General features: G+C 48.7%; 1 protein-coding gene across 2 annotated transcripts in view; it reads right to left on the reverse strand.

Annotated features, from left to right (window-relative positions):
* Window positions 1-14,306, reverse strand: part of CCDC85C (coiled-coil domain containing 85C) — a 116,242-nt gene extending 101,936 nt beyond the window's left edge. Inside the window, exon 1 of one of the 2 annotated variants that reach the window (XM_056347209.1) lies at window positions 12,884-14,306. In XM_056347209.1, the coding sequence (XP_056203184.1) occupies window positions 12,884-13,595 (712 nt within the window). In that variant the 5' untranslated portion in view covers window positions 13,596-14,306. The remainder of the gene's footprint in view (window positions 1-12,883) is intronic. The other variant, XM_056347208.1, reaches the window with a different exon arrangement.
* Between the last annotated feature and the right edge of the window lie 5,146 nt (window positions 14,307-19,452).

Below are 19,452 nucleotides of genomic sequence, written 5' to 3' on the forward strand. Positions count from 1 at the left end.
ACGTAACATCTAACTCCCAAACCACATCTTTGGACTCATTTACTCCATCTCCTCCTTCAGGCTGCTGCCGCACCCCTTTGCAGTGGTCTCCAACTCCATCTCAAGCTAGGCAAGCAACTCTTGCTGCCCACTCCTAACGCACCATGAGGGCATCTTCCCCCGCCAGCTCAGCACAAAGGCTGTATGAGAGCTTCATCTGGGCTTGGCAGAAGTTCTCCCCGCAACTCCCCTCTTGCTTTCTACCCTCCTGCAGCAGGTCCAGGACGCTGGCACCTCCATGGCCCCCCATACCAGGCATGCACTCCATGCTGCCCAGCCCTTCCCTCCAGCTTTACAGACGTTTTTAACAGAACAACCCTATCCCTTTGTGTTTAATATGGTTTTGGTTTAAATCCAGGTATGAAATCTCTGATTTAAAAAGAAAAGGTCAAATTCAAATATTGCCATACTTAAACATAACACAGTCAGGGAGTTTTACCCTTTAGATAACATGCCTTTTACAGGGCCAGTTCCAAGCCTTTCCCAAAAATATTGCATTTCTTCACTTTGAACTGCCAAAATAAAATAAAAAAATTAAAAAGACAGCCCTCTACTTTTTATCCAAATAAGGCAGAATGAAAGGACAGGACAGGAGATTTTCTGTCGGAAACCTTCCCTGTCCAAACTGGCCAAGAGGCTGTAACAGGCTGAAAGGAAAAACAGAGGCCTCTCCAACAAGCTGCTGTTTACGTGATCCATTCCTCATCTTGCAGGACTCCAAGGAAACTTGTCTCACAGCTGTGAGATCAGACAGCTTGTTGGACCTATGCTGTTATGGATGGAGGGGATCTACAGCTCTACAGCAACGCCTTCTCAAGTACACAGCCCCACGGCCAAGAAAATCAGCTAGTCACCTCAGACAATTCCAACAGCAAAGTCTGAGGCACATTCAGAACACTTAATATTCTGAGAATGTTGAGCACCTGTCCTTTGAACCGAAGATGCCTTTCAGGTATCCTAGGTGGATCCCCCAAAATGGGCATGCTCTGGATCACTTGCCATTGTGCAAACTCTTGACCTGCTGCTGCGGGGCCAAAGCAGGACCATGACCTGCACGTGGCACCTCTATGTGCACACCCACCCTTGGCTCTCACCCATGAGGCAGCAGATGCTATTGCATTACAAAATGCTCCTTTTACTTACAGAAAGAAAAAAAAAGAAAAAAGAAAAAAACCCACAACAAAACACACAGAAATGGATGAATACATAGCTTTGCATTTGAGCATGGATTAAACAACATTGCTGTTTAGAGGAATGTGTTTTTAAAGAACAAATTTCCAGAGGAATTTAATTATGCTCCTAGGGTTAACAAAAGGATTTGCATGATCAAATTTCTCTTCCTTACTACGCTGTGATGGATGTGACTGAATACAACAATCCACATAACCCCACAAGATCTACACCCATCATTTCAAACAATTAAATAGCATTCATTTGGGGTGATCCTTACGTATAGAAAACATTTAGTATATAAAGGCAAACAACAAACAGGAATATAATTAGTCCTTTTGAACTGAGATGCTGTTTAACTTAACTAATTGAAAAGAGAGAAGGCAAAAGCTCACACTGCTTGGCTAGCGGCGAAGTCATAAAATGTCACTTTTCTGAGACTCGTACTCCAGTAATTATCTTTTATACAAAGAACAGTGACTCATAAATCTTCTTTTTCATAAAAATCCTGCACAAAAAAAGTCTGCAATAAGAGACACACACACACCCATTTTCCTTGGTCAACTTGAGGCTGAAACAAGGTCTTTATGAGCTGTGGGAGTGGAAAGTCATTAGGGCTTCAATTCTAAATGAAAATTAAGGCTTTTAACTTCCCATACTATTCATACTGACAACCTTTCATACATAATTGCCTAGGAAGAGTTACTACGGTCTTGTCACCCTCCTAACGATTCAGTAATACACTGACAAATAGATCCTCCCTACAAATTCCAATACGCAAATGGGAATAAAAGCCCAAGGTGGTTAAGAAGCATTGGGTTCACACCCAAGAGTGACCTCAATGACTTTTCAGTCAGGGCTTGTTAGGAGTTACCAAATTGTCAGCGTCAGAAATAGAGCAATCAAGGTATCAGGTAAGAATTTAATTGGAAAGAAGAAAGGTGTCTTCAGAAATTACAGCAAAGACACCACTGCTTTGCAGTGACATGAGGAGCAATGTGACAACAAGGACCCATCCGCTTCACAGTTTTGATTCTTCACCTCAGCCGAAATTGCACTAGGCTGCCAGATAAACAGCATCTTAAATACACGTGTACATAATATGATTCTCAACTGGGCAATGCAGATGGGATGAGCTGAAATAACAAATGCTGTCCCTGCCCTCTGAAAAATATCATGGTAACCTGTTGCTGTGACAGCAGCGGCATCTTTCTGCACTTGGGGAGAGGCAAACACTGCTATTTATCTTATTTTCCTCCTTGTCTTCTCATTTGGGAGATGAAATACTATTTGACAAGTTTCTATTTTTGACAGTCAGCTGGAGACTGTCCACACTTCATCTTCCTGCAGTCCCAAGAAGTATATGCAATACAGAAAGAAGCACCCCAACACGTAAAGTGCTTTTATCGCAGTAAAGCTGAAACACGATTTGAAGCAACTCCAACTCTTAGAAGGAGAAATGTCTGGAGTTACTATAAAGGCTGGTCCTTCCTTGCTAGCTCATTATAACTCAAAACCTGTGTTGTTTGTTATCACTGGTATCATAGCAATGGCTGGAGGCCCCACTTGAAGTAAGGGTCAAATTCTGTTGAGCACTGTATGAGCACGTTATATATATGACCCAATAAGCCACAAGAAACATGGAGAAGACAAAGGAAATGTATTATCCTGGCTGTATTAAAGATGACCCCCAGATCACATAATCGAGTAAGACTACACCAGAAAACCATATTACAATGAGAAAGTGCACCAAATGTGAGTCCCAATTCCATGCTGCAAAGTCTCAAAACCATCTATCCTTTTGCTATTTTAAAGCTTACACCTAAAACAATACAGTCTTAACTGACCTCCTAAAAAGACGACTGCATTTTGTTACAAGAGGCCAGGAGACAAGCGTGGGAGATTTTCAAATAAACTGCTCAGAATCCAGAAAGCAAACAGCTACACCAAAACCTCAAAAACAACAACTTTCAGAAGACAGTTAAGTACTGTCACACACATGCAGCTACATCCACATGACCTAGAGGACTGACAGCTGCAGAAATCATTACTCTTCCTGAGGTGGAACCTGCAGCCATTCCAGGACAGAAGATCTCCACAAACAAGGCATATATTATTTTGTTTCAGGACATCAAAGAGGAATAAACATGCAGGCTTTAAAAAACGGTCCTCGTCTTTTAAGAGCTGTAACAAGCAGCTAAGAGGATGGAAAGAGAAAACACCACAAATGTTATCAGAATTGGAAGACAGAACGGCCGCTGTGCTGGCTGCAATACTCCACTGGTCTGTAACTTCAAAAATAAACATCACAAAGAAATGAATGAATAATTTAAATAAAGCAGGCTAGTACATAGGTATACATAACAGCAGAGGACAGGTGTATCAGCAGTCTGACCCACAGCAAAATGATTCACTCCCATGCTGGGTTTGAGTTGCAATCAGGAAAACGAACAAGGGGACACTTTATCAGAGTTTTTCACAATATGCCATCTTTCCGCAATGCATGAGCCGCTGGTGAAGATCATATAACCTATAACTACGTATCACATTCAACAGCAAACAAGATTTTGACTCAGTGGAAAGGGATTAAAAGCTCCACAGATCCAAAGCATAGATCAAAGTTATATTCAGCTGCTGGGAAATAAATAAATATGAGACTGCAAACCCCAGTAAGTGAGATAAGAAAAGGAAACTAGGAAGACAAAAGAATACTGTGCATCACAAAAGTCCTTTAAGATTGTACATAAAAATAAGATTTTTCTTAACACCTTTGTTAGGAGCTGAAAAAGATTCAGCATCAACTGAAATGAGTTATTTTTTATAACTGATGCTCTGCTAGCATCTGATGATGTTACTCCAGCATAAAAGAGTGGACTTTCATGTTGGTTGTCCTGCAGCCATTTCTAGTAGATCCTACTAGAAGCAAAAATGGGGGGCAAAACGGTGAAAACATCAACATGACAACAGTAAATACCTGCACATATATAACCAGCGTAATCCTCTGGCTACACAAAAATCAAGCAGACTATTAGCTAAATAGGCCAGATTATGTCCATCAAATTAATAGATTAAAAACATTATGGATCTCCCTTGAATAAAAGACTAAATAAAGCAAGTGTAAAGAGTCCAAGCCTTCACTCCATTCAAGTCAAACAGTGTCCCTGCCATAATGTCACTGGGCACTGAGATGTACCACACCACTAAATGGTCCACAGTCCGATGATACAAAGTCACAGACATCCTTCAAAGAGCACGGTGTCACAGGAATGGCATTTATAAGACAAGGCATTATCAATAAGTGTCATTGAGTGAATGAAATGTACCTTAGCAAGTAAAAAACTGCACATGAAAGGTGGATGCCAACCCTCTAGAGACTGCTTAGTACTTAATGGAGAGTTGGAAACCTGGAATGCAGGTTTTAATCTTGCATTTGTGATACACAGCAACCTGTCTTCACATGATCCAGGATGGAAGATGTGGGGAAGGACAAACATTTTTGAAATCTAGTCAACCTCACTAGATCAGAGACTGACAGCAAGCCTCCTGCTGCATTGGTTTCCATAGAAATATTAAGCTTTGGGGACTGGAAATGCTGTAAGGCTTACTTTTTCTTCTTCTCTGAAATAATGGTTTGGTTTTACTGTCCTTCTTCCTGCTCCCTTCCTCTCTGTAGGTCTTCTGCAGCGAGAGAACAGAGCAACCCCTGCTCCACAGCTCTCCCCGCTGCACGAAGCATGGCGCTCAGCACCGCGTGGCCTTGTTTCATTGTCCCAGGAAGGCAGGGGCAGGTCAGACATGGCTGCCAAACCTCCAGGCATAGGCAGCCCAGGAGCATCCTACTGCCCTGGAGGTGGTTTGAAACAGCAGCAAAGTATCTCCTCTTGCTTCCCAGCCTGAGCCCCGCTCCATCCATTTGCTCCACACACTTCTTCCTCCATCTCCCACATTCAAATGCCACTGACGACCCTGCACATGAATGAAACCCCAGCAGCAGAGGAGACTGAGCATGAAATGGGGAGAAAGGCAGCAGCACAGTCCTGAGTGTCACTGCACAGAGCTGGGGGGCAGGGGGAAGTCTGAAGGGCTTTTCAGAGCGCTCCAGCTTTGATTGAACTAATTCTGCCAGCAAGCCGGGGTTGACACAACCTCACAAGACAGCTAGTACATCACCCCTGTGACTGCAGTTTGCAGCTGGCCAAAGCCCCAGTGCCATAAGCCCAGCGCTCATCGCCACTGCCCCCTCTGCTATAGACAGCACAGCCACCCCAGGCAAACAGAAGACATCCCGTCCTATGAGCCTATAAGAGAAGCCCATGCAGACAACAAGCTAATTCACATCAGATTTAGGACCACTTCAATCCCTGAAATCTCAAATCCAATCAATGCCCACTTCACAAGGACTGTCTTTCAAAAAGGCCCTTCACAGGAGAGTCTCTGAGCAAGGTGAATGCTCAGCACCACCATTGCTTGGAGATGTAAGAAGTCGGTATAAGCCATGAGCTTCCTGAGAGGGGCAAATAGCAAAGCGAGAAGCAGTTTAAGGGAAGAAAGAGTGATATACACACCTGTTTTCACGGGGACCAAAGTAAACTGGCATAAATGGTCTTGGCCCAGATATGAGTCACTAGAAAAGCGTTCAAAATAACCTGTACAGCAGCCTTCAATTGCCATGGTGATAAATGTTTCCTAATGCCTAAGAGCAGCAGAGTCCTGACTCCACACACCTCATTCACTAACAAAAGGGCTCATTATATTGGGAAAAAAAAATCACAAATGAATTGTGGCCATTTTAAGCCCTCCTTAGATCAAGGGCCGATTTACACACTCTCCTTTCAATGGGGAGCACTGTGCTCACATCGCTGTTAATTCAGAAGATGGAGCTGGCTCGCTTTTTGCTTCACAATTCAGTAGGCAAAGGCAAGATAGATTCTCTGAGACAGTGTTACTTTTTTCTGCCAGGAGTTATCTATTTGCAGAAGTGGGTCAACTTTCTCTTGGTGGACATGTTAGTGTGCGAGTGCCTAGCAGCGCTGCCTGCGAATTTCTGCCCGCTCCGCGTGCGGAGGAACCTCTGCACATAACTATTTATGGCAGCCAAGTGTTTCATGAATTGCAGCAAGTTAACCACAAGGGGATGATGACATTTGGCGACAGGGCAGGACAAATTCTGGCTGGCAGACAAAAAGTCAGGTTAAAAATACAGAATGCAGAAGCAAACCCGGCCAGTCGCTGCTAATTTGCAGGAAAACTGGATGTGCAGCCCCTAGACCTTCCCTGCTCCAGGCAAGCAACGCCGTGTTTTTGCAGTGGAATGCACTAAGGCCTGAGTGTGAGAGCGGAAAGAACTTCAGCCTTCCTGGGGTCAAGTGTTTTAAGTGCATTGTAAATGGGCTCACAATTTCATTCAGTTGCTTCACGCCACACCTGATGTATACCAGACATTTTTGACAGTTGAGGCACCTCACCTCCACCTCACTTACCAGTGAAAGCAGTCCATCCTTCTGCTCCCAGAGCATCTCCAAAGAGCAGCCCCAGTACAGAAGGATGCTGCAGGGGCAACCTGAGGGGACAATATCACCAGACCCTGCCATGGCTATGTCCGTGTGAGATGCAAGCAAAGCCACAGCCATGCTGGGGCAGATAAAAAGCCCAATGCCTCCCAGAGCAGGCCTCCAGTATCTCCCCAGTTGCATAGATGTAGCGAGCCCTGTCCCTATAAAAGCATTAACTTTCGAGCTTTCAAATGCAACACTTCTGTTAGTGTTCATGCCCCTCATCTCTGCACACACACCACTGAGTGTAACACCTGCCAAGTCTGCATTTTGGGTTCCCATGCCTGCCACTTAATTAGATCACCATTTCGAGCCTCAGCTTTATTTGATGAAATGCCTCCAGAGGACCAAATCATTTACATGTAACCAACACAGTTTATTCCCCTTATTTTCATTGCTTTTGACAAGTCTAAGTGGATAATTCCATCAAAGGCCCATAGAAAATTGCCTTTTAATCAATACAAGTTTTTTTCCTTCAACAGGACAGCTGAGAACAAGATATCTCTATAGAAAACTGAAAGAGGAAAACAAAATTTGAACACACTACTATGGAGAATATATTTCCAGATATGGCCCAATTTTAGTACCTAGTTTAAGCATCCTGAGCCTTATTTTCAGGGACACACGCCACCCTGAAGTTTGGGAGCCTAGCAGGCTAGCACACTGGCAGTGCCCCAGCAAGAAGGCAGGAGCAGGCAACGACAAAGATGCATCAAGTGGAGTACTCCACTGAAGCCCCTTGAACGAGTGGCCAGTGACTAATGGTTAGAAGAAATTCAAGCCGTACTCTTTACTGTCTGAGACCTCAGCGCTGATAATCCTATTAGCAGAACTCACTGAACTTTCAGCAGAGATGGAAACAGGTGTTTCTACAGAGGTCTTGCATCTACTGTACCAGCCCAGGGCAGGTTTCCTGGCTCAATCACAAAGAAGCTGGACACAGTAGCCTACAGCACCAAAAATACCAACAGGTTAAACATGGCAGTATCACAAAAAAGAAAAAAAAGCTATGTTCAGAGGACAAAAAGTGCTCTTGATACAAGAAAGATATTAATTGGTCAAGTAGCTGAAATTCTGCTTAAGCATGGCAGGAGCCACTGAGTTCTGAGAGGTCTCCATCGCAGAGAAGAGGACTTTCTCTGACCTAGGCTGCTGTGCCCATGCAGTGTAGGGACTGCAAAGGGGTGACCCCTGACTGCTAGTGAGAAAGGCGGTTTCCTCCACTTTACCTGAGCTAGCACAGCTGCACTGAAGGATGGACAATGGTCACCACAACACCTGGAACAGGACTGAGCTCACCGGACTTTAGATGTTTGCATATGAGCTAGTTGACCAGGCTTCCTTCCCATCAGCGTAGAGAAAGAGCATGAGTAGTATACAACTCTTCTCCCTCTAAAGAGACATAGTTGACATAAATCATGACACCAAAGTGCCTTTCTGCACGTGGCTGATAAAGGAAGCCCAAAGGGACACAGATGTTAAAGTCTATATTGGAGATATCTCAAATTAAATGGGATGAACCTCACCCTTTGCTTCTGCCCCTGCATCTTCTCATCTCAAAAGCCTCATTAATACATCATGGTAAATAATACATATATTGATTATAAATACACTAATAAAAACAAAGGACTTTGGCCTAAGGGGTGTGAAGAAGAGGAAAAATAAGTACAGGGTAGCTGCATGTCCGATCAATACCAACCCACAGGGAACAGCCATTTCTCTTTGCCACCATTTTAACTGCAATATATCGTACCCTCTAGGTAAATATGTGGACATTTACAAGTGGGAATCAATAGAACTAGAGATCTTCCCACCCCCTCACCCAGAGAGACCATTCTTCTTTCGTTGGAGCAGACAGCAGCAAGACGCCATAGATTAATGTCTCTGCTACTACAGGCTATCTGCCATTAAGTGTTGATGTTTTTAATAATTAAACAAGAAAAAAACCAAAACACCCACACCAAAAAACTGTTCACATTGATAAAGAAAAGCATCAACATTTTACCCAACTGGACTAAAATCAGAGACACTGACAACCACCCAGTCCGTTTTGGCAACCCAGAGCAAACAGCTTCAGTGGAAGGTGAAGGACAAGGAGAAGTTCTAAGGACAACGTGCCATTGATGTGGGGTAGGGCTGGAAATTAAAGCCTGAAAACTTTGTCTGTATGCACAGGATTTTGTCCCAGGCACATCACCAGCCAGTGAGTCTGTAGGCCTCCAGGCTTGCAGATGGATAAACAGTTATCCCAGTAAGATCTAGATAAGGCTAAAACCAGTGGAAGCCCTTGCCCTGGCCTCAGGAAGCTTCAAGTCACTCCTCCCAATATTCCCACGTACTTCACAGTCCAGGGACATATCCTATGGTACCTGAAGGCTTTTTTCTTCCCTCAGGTCATGTTAATATCACTCAATGTGGCTGTTGTCGCCTCCACCCTGAAACTTTGTTCTGGCAGGAACCAGGCAGCAGCAACGGCCATTGCTCCAAAGGGGCTGCCTGAAGCTGGACAGGCAGAGAGACTACATATGCTCAGAGGCTCCAGCCGTGCATACATATGAAAGCCAAAGCACCCATAAGCACAACACAGCAACTGTGCCTCGACTTCTGCCTCTATCTGTGGGTAGATTTGTGGGAACTACGGCATATCGCTCAACACAGATGCAACTGGCTAGTTCCCATCACATAGCTTGGAGGTGCCCCTGTCCTGCAGCCCAGGTCCCAGCTCACGCACAGATAATGGACACACCACTCGCCTTCAGACCAAGCAGATTTCTTATTGGCTCTCAGGAGAATATTCAGAGCTGTGTAAGATTACACATGTCATCTAATATTAGCCGTTTTCACATTATCAGTTATGCTTACTACCTTATCTTCCATGAGTAAATAATTATCGGCTTACAAAAAACCAGTTTATAAAAGTAAATAGACTTCAGAAAAGTGAAGGGAAGGTGGATCGCAGGTTGGGTTGGGTTTGTTTTCTAAACTCATACCGTTTATACTGAATTCATGCTTACAAAACTGGAGTTCAATACCTCACATCAGGGTGGGTCACTGGGGCCAGTAAATCAAGCCCTGGTTTACCAACCCACTTCCAAAGGACTGCTGATGAGAAAATTAAAATAATACACCTTTGCTCACTAAGTTTCTATTAAAAAGCTACTTTCTTAGGAGCATTTAACAGCTGCCATACTCGTGGCTGCTTTAGAAAAGCACTAAACAAGTGAAAGAGTCCTGCTCAATACCTAGAAAAGCAAAGCATCATACAGAGCCCAACAGGGTACCACTAGTAGGGGCAGCACATTTCAGGTATTTCCAGCTTCTCCATATGCAGAAGCACTCTAGCAAGCAGCTCACCATGCCTTGCCCCCAACCAGCTGTCCAAGGCTCCTGCTATGTCTTTACTACAGGTGCTAAATTCTGCCCTCCACCCCCTTCACTGTCCATTAAGAAAGCATACAAGGGCTGTTCACTGTGGTATTAGCTGAGCTGGTCAGGCAGCCTCTGCTTGATCCACCGGTTAGTTATCCAGGGCTTTAAAGACATGAGACAACAGTCTGCAACCTAAAAATAAAAGGCCACACTTTGTTCTCTTTCACTCTTCTGTTTCATCCCTAGAGGGGGAAAAAAAGTGAATAAAAGGCTGAGATCCAGGCTGCATGACGGCACCCGAAGACATGGAAGGATGCTCGCTGCCGGGCTGCTCCCCAACAGCTCCAGCAACCACCCGACTCACCGGGGTAGTTTTCGACGTTCACCTGCCCTGCTCCTCCACACTGCCACAGGCTTAACAGAATCGCCTCTTGGTCCCAGGCAAGCCCCCCCTCGCAGACTTCTTGCTGTCAGTCAAAAAAGGGGCCTGATAAGCTTTACATTTGCATATGTATTGAGAGGCACTTCCAAAGGCACAGTCGGGGAAATGGCCTTGCTGAATACCGATGCTATCTGAGAATGACAACTATTCAAGTCATTTTACAGTTTCACTACCTAAGTAGAGAGATCAGGCTTGTTTTCATCTTTACAAGGATTATTAGCTTTAAAAGTGCTGATCATATCTGTCCCACACTCTGAAATGAAGCCACAGGCTCACAGCAAACAGCTAGCTTCAGTGCTTCCCACTGAGACCACCTTCCACAGGCACCCCAAAACCAGAAGTCACTACAACCTAAGGTCACGTCTGAAATGCTTGAGCCCACATTCCTCCTTTCCATGCAGCAGCATGAGAAAGGGTGCAGAGGTCTGCACAGAAACATGTATGCTCTACCACCCCTCCCTGCACTTACCCTACACAGGGTAGGTAGGACAAGAGACTCAGGTCTTGGTCCCCTCCGAATGATGCTGCTGGGCACAGTCCTGCACAAAGTGTTTGAGGATGGCAATGAGGACCAAGCTCTGCAAGCAGACACTTTCCTCTTCGTGCAGACAGGGATAACTTGAACCCCAGCTGAAGCATCCCACGGTGCCTCACACCGGGTTTAAAGGACAGCTCGGAGGCCACAGTGGTGTCCCATAAGCACAAAAGCCCTGGAATTAATCTGTTAACCAAGCAGCTTTGTCCTAGTCAGCTGTCAATACCTAAAAAGGATGAGGTCTAAGGTTCACAAACCAAAACTGCGAAGCCTTTCTGTCCCAAAACAGTAACAGCATATCTGCCATGTGCTCTGTGCAGAGCAATGCTTTATGAAAATAAAGTCACATCAGGAGCAGAAGCTATCTGCAAATTTACAAACCAGATACTTCTGATTTACATAGTGCTGGAAGATAGAGGTTAAAAACAACTCCACCAAACATTTAAAGATGCTTGCTGTACCCGGCACCATCCAGGGACTGGATCACCCTTGAAACCAGCAATCCCTGAGGACTGGGTGAGGTGGCCAGGTCATCTCCACCTGTGAGGGGAGATGCACAGCTGCAGCAAATTCATGGATGAACACCTGAGAACTGGGTTGATCACTGCTGCACTCCCTCAGATCTCTTGGGGCATAAGGACTTGCTGTAAATCAACAACAAAAGGACCAGCACTCCCCTGTCCTACCAGGATCGCCAAAAGCTCTGGGAGCTGAAGGCACAGTTACCTGGTAAACACATCCACTGCTGACACCAGTCAGAACCAATCTCTGGGGCTCCAGCCCCATCTCTGTGCTTACAGGAGTGGAAAGGGTACCCCAACCAGAAAAAGAGTCCTCTCTGGTTGGAAAAGAGGATTAAGAACATTAAGACGAGTCTTATATACAACAATTAACTAGATCGGTGCCTGGTTTCATTCCTATTTAACTCTCCTGGCCAAACTACTCCTTCTAGAATTCAAGTTATTTGGTCTTGGTGGTTTCAAAAGAGGAAAAAATCTCCATTTTAAAGACATTCCAATACCATTATTTTAATGCCTGATCACTATTAGACAACAGGAGAAACTGCTTAAATACGAACTGTCAGCCGAGGCTTGGCACAATTTCACAGTGGAGCTTATTTCTAACTTTAATGACTAGGCTGAACAAAATTTTAAGTACTGCATCCCTTCGAGAGCAATCTCTTCTCTACAAATAAACCTCCTGTTTCTGAAACAGAGCAGAGGAATGGGTTGGGGGGGGGGGGGGGGGGGAGCCGAGTTGCACCTCTCCAAGGCTGCTGAGCATTCTGGAGCCAGCCTGCCCTGAGAGCCCATGGAGCGAACAGGTGATGCTCTGTGGGGCAGACCTCCACTTTCATCAGATGCTTCCGAAATCTCATCTAGGCTCTTTATCAATCTTATCAAACTAGCAAACAAACAAGGCAAACGTAAACCAAAATATTTAAAGGTGGAGAGAGAGAGAGGAGGAAGAGATGGGAAAATCAGTGTTTATTTAACCCTGAACACTCGGGCTGTTATTTGTCAAAAAAAAAAAAAAACAAAACCAAAACAAACAAAACCCCCCAACCCTCCAGATGTGAAAGGCTCCAGCCCTCAGCCCCAGCCATCGGTAACAGTCAAGGAGCAGCCCCCCCCGCCCGCCCCTCCCCGGCCCCCGGGGCTGCTCTACCCAAGAGGTCCCCAAGGATGGGCAGGGGTGGGGATGGCCAGGGCCCCCCTCCCCGGCACCCTTCGCCCCGGGGGCCCGGCCCTGCCCGGGGGGGTGGCAGAGGCTCACCGTTGAGGCCGTTGGGGATGCTCCGGTGGTGAAGGGGCGCGGACAGGTCATCCATGGATCGCCGCATGGCCCCGGCCTTGCTGTCGCCGGCCTTGTGGTGGTGGAGGTGGTGGTGATGGTGGTCGGGGCTGCCCGCGCTGCCCGTGCTGGAGGTGCTGCTGCCGTCCCCCACGTCCCTGGTGGCCGAGCCGCCGTTGAGGTTGGTCAGGCTGGCCTGGCTGTCGATGGAGCTCCGCGAGCCGGCCCCGCTCCGCTCCTCGTCCAGCATGAGCACCATCTCCTTCAGCTCCACGTTCTCCCGCAGGAGGGTCTCCTGCCTCGCCTCCAGGTCCTTCAGCTTCTGCTGGTACATGCCCACCTCCTTCCACATCACGCTGGCCGTGTGCCTCCCGAAGCGCTGCCATTCCCTCGACAGCTTCTTGCCTTTCTGCCGGTCGTCGTCCAGGAAGCAGCAGAGCTCCCTCAGCTCCTGGTTGTCGTCCTGCAACTTCTGGTTCACCTCCTTCAGCCCCCGGATCTCGTGCAGGTGGAGCTGCAGCCGCCGGTTCACGTCCTTCATCAAGTTGCCGTGTTCCACCATTAAGTTCATCTTTTCATTCTCCACTTTCCTCAGTCTTTTCACCAGCTCTTCCTTGCTCCACCTCAGCATCTCCTCTTCCGAAATTTTGCTCAGGTCTTCTTTAGACCCCTCCAGGGAATTTTTGGCCATCATCTGTGCCTAGGCAGCGTTTGCTCTCACACGGTAACGAATGGTTCGGGTTATTCGGATTATTTTGTTCGCCTGATTTCCTGGGACTAAAATTCACTGCAGCATCTCGGGGAAGAAATATTATAGTTCTCCGCAGAGCGCTGGACAAGGAAGAAGAGCAACGCCGGACTGGAAGCCCTGCTCCCCCGCAGACCCCATAATAATAGTAAAAAAAAAAAAAAAAGACCGAAACAAAAACCCAAGCACCAAACAGGGGGGTAGGGGGGAATAAAAGAGCCCCCCCAAGGGGGCTGGGGGCGGCAGGGAGCGGGGAGCCAAGCGCTGCCCCCTCCAAGCGAAGCCTCCGCAGGGGATCGGCCAACTTACCCCGGGCAAAACAACTACGCGGCGGCTGCCCCCCCGCCCCGTTCCCGGGCGCTCCGTCCACTTGTCCGCCCGCCCGCCCGCCCGCCCGCCCGCCGCTCCCCGCCGCTCCCCGCCGCGGGAGACCGGGCGCCGCGCACCCGCCGCCGCAGCCGCTGCCCCGCTCCGCCGCAGCTCGCCCGCAGCCCCCCGGCGACGTGGGGCCGAGCCCGGCGCGGCGGCGGCCGATGCCGGTGCGGCGCTGCCGAGGAGCGGTGGGGGAGCCGGCGCCTTCCCGGAATGGCTCGGCTCTCCGGAGGGGGAGAGAGAGAGGGCGGGCGGGAGGAGGCGGGCGGCAGCGCCGGGGCCGGTCCCACCTCCTGCCGGGCAGGGAGGCGCGGCCCTGCCCCAGCCGAGCCGAGCGGCGGCGAAGCAGAGCCGGCTGCTGGCGGCGGAGCGCAGGGGCGCCGAGCGCCGCCCCGTTGGCTGCCGGGCTGGGCGCTGGCTGAGCCCCGGTGCGCCGCGCCCCGCCGCCGGCTCGTGTTACCGGAGCCGCGGCCGCCGCAGCCAATGCGGGGCCGCCTGGCGCCTTCAAACAGCAGGTACAAAGGGACGGGGCCGCTCCCTCCGCCCGCCCTGCCCTGCCCTGCCTGCCGCAGCCGGGGCCGCTTCCCCGGGGCTGCCCCCCCCCCCCCCTTCTCGCCTTTTTTTTTTTGTTTGTTTTTTCTTTTTTAAAATAAAAAGCTACCGGAGGGAGCAGCAGCCCGGGGAAGGGCGGGGCTGGGCAGGCAGGAAAACGCGCCCGCGGGCGGCCCGGGGAAGCGGCGCCGGAGCGGCCCCGGCCCCGCTCTGGCCTGGTGCGGGGAGAGACCGGAGCCGCGGGCGGCCCGGGCCGGGAGCGGAGCGGGCTTTCCCGAGGGGCCTCCGCTGCCGCCCGCCGCGGGCTTTGTTACCGGAGCCCAGCCCCGCTCCGCTCCCGGCCCGGCCCGGCTGCCCCCCTCCCCGCGGGGCCGCCGCCTTTGTCCCCGGGTCCCTCCCGCCTGCGCCAGAGCCCGCAGGCTGCGGGAGCCGGCTGCAGTATCCCTGCTGCCCCTCTGTTCCTGGGGCCGGCATGTTGCTCCAGACCTCAGAGGTGTGAGGGAAACTGCCCTGGAGATGCAGATACCGCTTATTGCTCGGTAAAATCTGCCCAGGTCCCGGTGGTCCTTGCTGTCAGGAGCTGGCATGCCAGCATCACTTCTGTGCACGTCAGGCAGAACCCGGTAAAGGGTACCAAAAGTTCATAAAGTGGATTTCCTAAGCAACATGTAGGCAGATGTCCTATATTCTTGCATCATAACCCCTGAGGTTTAGCCTAACACACTTTCCCTTGGGTTATGCTATTTCTTATTAGGATGCTTTTGGCCCGTATCACATTGTAAAAGTGAAAGATGCACCAGATCCAGCAGTGCTGCCAGCTATCTCCCAAATTAGTATCCTTTAAAAGGCTTAGGGAATCACCAGCTTTACATTCCTGAGAAACCTCGGTAAATGATTTGACTCCAGGGTTAACCCAGTGCAGCCTCAGGTTTCTGACCACACTGAAAAGCTGGGCCTGACAACCTCTAGCTATAAAGAAGCATCAAATCTGATGCCAGAGCGTGGGGTGAGGAGCAGATGGCCTGTGCATAGAGGGAACATCAAAATGGAGAGGGATGGAGGACTGCAACTTCTGCCTTTTGGTGTTATCTTCCTAAGTCTCGGTCAGTAAAGCTGCAGCTTCTTGGGTGTTTTTCTGCACGAGTCTGTGCTCCTGGGTTTCCGAGCTCAGATATACCCCTGGCAAACTAAGACAACTGCCTGTTCCCAGCTGAAGCAGAACAGGAGGACTTCCCTGCTACTAAGGGAGTTCAACCCCTCTATGGGTGCTGTCAGACCTGCTCTTCTCCCAAAGTAGCTTTCATCCCTTTGGTATCACAAGGGCAAGAAGAGCTTAGGGCAGAGCAAGGACACTAGTTGACTTCACATGGGATTTGCAGGTGATGGAATCCTGGTAACACGCCGCACAGACACAAAGGTTTAAAGGCAGCAATCCTCCCCTAGCACACAGCCGCACCAGGGTGGTTTCTTAGAGGGAATTACGTTGTACGAGCCAGTGGTGAGGCCCGTTTTCCCCCTTCAGGGGGGATCACTCCATGCAGGTAAAGCAGGGGCCAGCCAGGACCAGCTGCACTCTGACCCGGATGCCCACCTTGGTGGCAGCTCTCTGGAAGGTGCAGTCCTACTGTGGCCAGTCAGTCCCTCCTGAGGCTGCCACCTCAGCAGCAGAGTCAGCCCTGGGGACATGCAAACCAGCAGGTGTCTGTGCTGAGAGGTCACTGCTCCTGGGGTCTAGGACTCCTCTGACAGGTCCCAGACAGGCCACAGCCAGCGTGGTGTGTGATCAGGCTGTACCTCATCTCCAGCTTCTCACCACCCTGAGCCAGGCCACCAGGAGGTAGCACCCTCTGTAATGGGGTGTGCTGCCACTGCTCATGGCTGCATCGTGTCTTGAAGGCACCCAGGCATTTTCTGAGCCAAGCCTTTTATTTACAAGGCTTTAATCACATCCTTCCCCACAGGAAGCGGAAAGAGCTTCTCCCAGATCCTCCCAAGCACTGATGTGACTAGCAGATCCCTGGCCAGTGGCTGGGGGAAGGAGGAGCAGAGCAGGGGGACCCTGCAGAGCAATTGCTCATCACTGGCCAAAGTCAACAGGGGAGGAGAAGCCTCCAGCAGCTGCACTGCAGACACAGGTGCAGCTACGCTGTGGCACTGCCCAGCCTGGGCAGTGTATTGCTGAGCCTGCCTGACGTTTGCTTCATCTTTTTCCTAAGGAAAGCTCTTTTTTCTAGGTGAAATTTTTCAAAGTTTGAGCTTTATTGATGTTTCTGCAGACACTGAGCCCAGCAGACAGGGGGGCTCCTCAGAGGAAGTGAAGAGATATTAATATCCACAGAGGAAGTCTCTGTGATGATTAAGACTTGCTTTCAGTACGTGGTTGGTATGTCTGTGCTTTCAGAAATGTCAGTGGTACAGATCCACCCTGCCGCCACCACAAGGGTTTTGCTGTGACCAGGTGGCGGTTGAGGCGTGGTGACCTGCTGTGCTGGGCATCTGGAGGCCTCTGTGCTCTGGAGGCAGCATTGACACTGCAGGGTGTCCAGATGGCATCTGGTCCTGACAAGTACCCAGTGATAGACTCCCCCATTAGCAACAAAGAGAGCGGGATGGGGTCGGTGGGTTTGAGTGAGTGAGACCTGAATTGAGTGGACACCATGCGTTGTCGCATGTTCTGCTCCCTTATCTTCCTTCAAGGCGGACCTTGCATTGCAGTAGAGGAAAAGCCCTTCATCTCGGAAAGGCAAGGCAGCAGTTCTAGGGCAGAGGGGTGAAACTGGGCAGGATCAGAAAGTGTCTGTGGCCCAGATGATCTACGAGCACAGTGGAATCGAGGGCTGGGATAAAGTAAGCTTTTAAGTGCTTTCTTCCTTTGGAGGGAAAGGACTAGGTCAGTACGCAGTTATGTGATCAATAGCAAGCATAGTGTTGCAAGCAGATTTTTAATCAACACAAATAATACATAACATTAGAGTATTTTTGATGGGTTTGCAATTTTAGTTTTAGTGAGCAAGCCCTATTACGTGGTGGTGTTCAGAAGGTGTTACGGTTTCCCCGTACTGATTTAAGACAAAGCGTAGAAGTTGGTAAACAACATGCTTCAGATTCCCTTTTGGTACATCTGGCCATGGGGCTTTCTGCAAGCTGCCAGTGAAAAACACTTTTAATATTCATGTCTTCTCAAGCTTTTGATGCCCATGTAAGACAGCATCAAAGCCTATCCCTTGCACTGAATCAAATGGACACTTCCACTCTCTTCAGTCAGGGATGAAATTTTAAAGTGAATTATAGCATGCTAAGAATTTTAGAAAAAAATCAACCTGCTGGGTAAAATTGCTCTTGATGTTAACTCCTGAACTCAGCAGGTGACACAAAGAATGGATTTGGTCCCTGATGGAACACAGCGATACACAGCCTCATTGAAGTCTTACCAAAGCATTCCCTCTACAGGGCTACGCTAGTATTACAGAAGACACCGGCACAGCTCAGGTCTGTGCTACCGCTTCCCCTCCCCGGGAGGGGTGGCTCTCCCAAAGCCCACTCATCAGGTGTGGGAGTGGGCAGAGGGGCAGGAGGAATCCCAGTGGGACTCTCCCAGGACCTTGCTTTTCCAGGCCAGCCTAGGAAGTACACACCGCTGTGTATGCGTCAAGGCTGTGCTCCAGTTTACACGCTCTGAGGACCCATCTCATAAAACATGCACTCCATGAATCATTTACATGGGTTATAAATCCTCTGTGGCACTGGTATTTTCCTCATAAATCAGCACCAAGGACTAAACCTTGATTAATGTTTTGAAATACACCATCCAGATTACGACAGTGGGAGCTGTTTTGTGCAACAAAGCTGTGCGATAACAAAAAAATGTGCAATGCTCCTATCTCTGCTATCAAGACCGGTACCCTGCTTCTAGCCTGATGAAGCAGTACTTTCAGCCAGAACATTTTTCCAGGTAGCAGCTACCTGAAGAACCGTCATGTGTCGTTCTTCCTCCTTTTCCCAGATCAGCTGAATCTTCCTGTGAAAACCCTTCACCCCTCCACATGCCCATCTCGCTGCTCTATGAGGAAAAGGCAATCTCTTACAAGATTATGCAGCACTCCTTAATGCTGGCTTCTGGCAATATAACTGGGCCAACCAGTTCAATCACCCTCCTTATGAAAGTAGTATGCTTTAGTAGAAGGTTTTATCTTGAGTCCACAAGACCTTTTTGTTTTGTGCCCTAAAACTGCCAGTAAAATTCTGAAATGCAGCAACTTGTTTGAAAGCCTTCAGAATATTCAGAGAAGAATTATGGATGTGACTAGCAAACTCTTTGCCGTACCAGAAAAACAGGTCCTCCAAAAAGCATAAGCAGTAACCTCTAAACGCTGCTACAAAGAGCAGCATCCAAACTGGAGACCAGGGGATAGAGAGCTGGTCCCCAGGGGAGATGGAGAGCTGGTCCCCAGGGGAGATGGGGAGCTGGTCCTTGAAGGAAGGCATGGGAGATGTGTGTGCTCAAGGTGTGCCATAAATTACAGCTATTTTCCAGTCCCAACTCAAAGTGTCCTGCATTCATCCAAGAGGTCACATTCACATGTTGGGTCCAGAACTGCTCTGTGCAGACACCCTTAAAGGGCTGTCAGAGAAATACCAAGTCAGACCTTTTTGTCTTGGTGGCAACTACAGAGCAGGCATACATGGTATGCTCAAGTAGAAAAAGCCCATAAAAATCCCCTTACCCACAGTGTTCACCAAAACTTCATTTTCACAGAAGTTTCTAAACATTTCTTGCAACTCAGTGGAGTGTTTTCCCCTCACCCTTAATCCATATGTTGGTAAAAGACTGGAATTTAAATCCTAAGAAGCAATAGACATGTGCTGCTCCTAGCTGGGA

Source organism: Falco biarmicus, chromosome 7, assembly GCF_023638135.1.
Source record: "Falco biarmicus isolate bFalBia1 chromosome 7, bFalBia1.pri, whole genome shotgun sequence".
Taxonomy (NCBI): domain Eukaryota; kingdom Metazoa; phylum Chordata; class Aves; order Falconiformes; family Falconidae; genus Falco; species Falco biarmicus.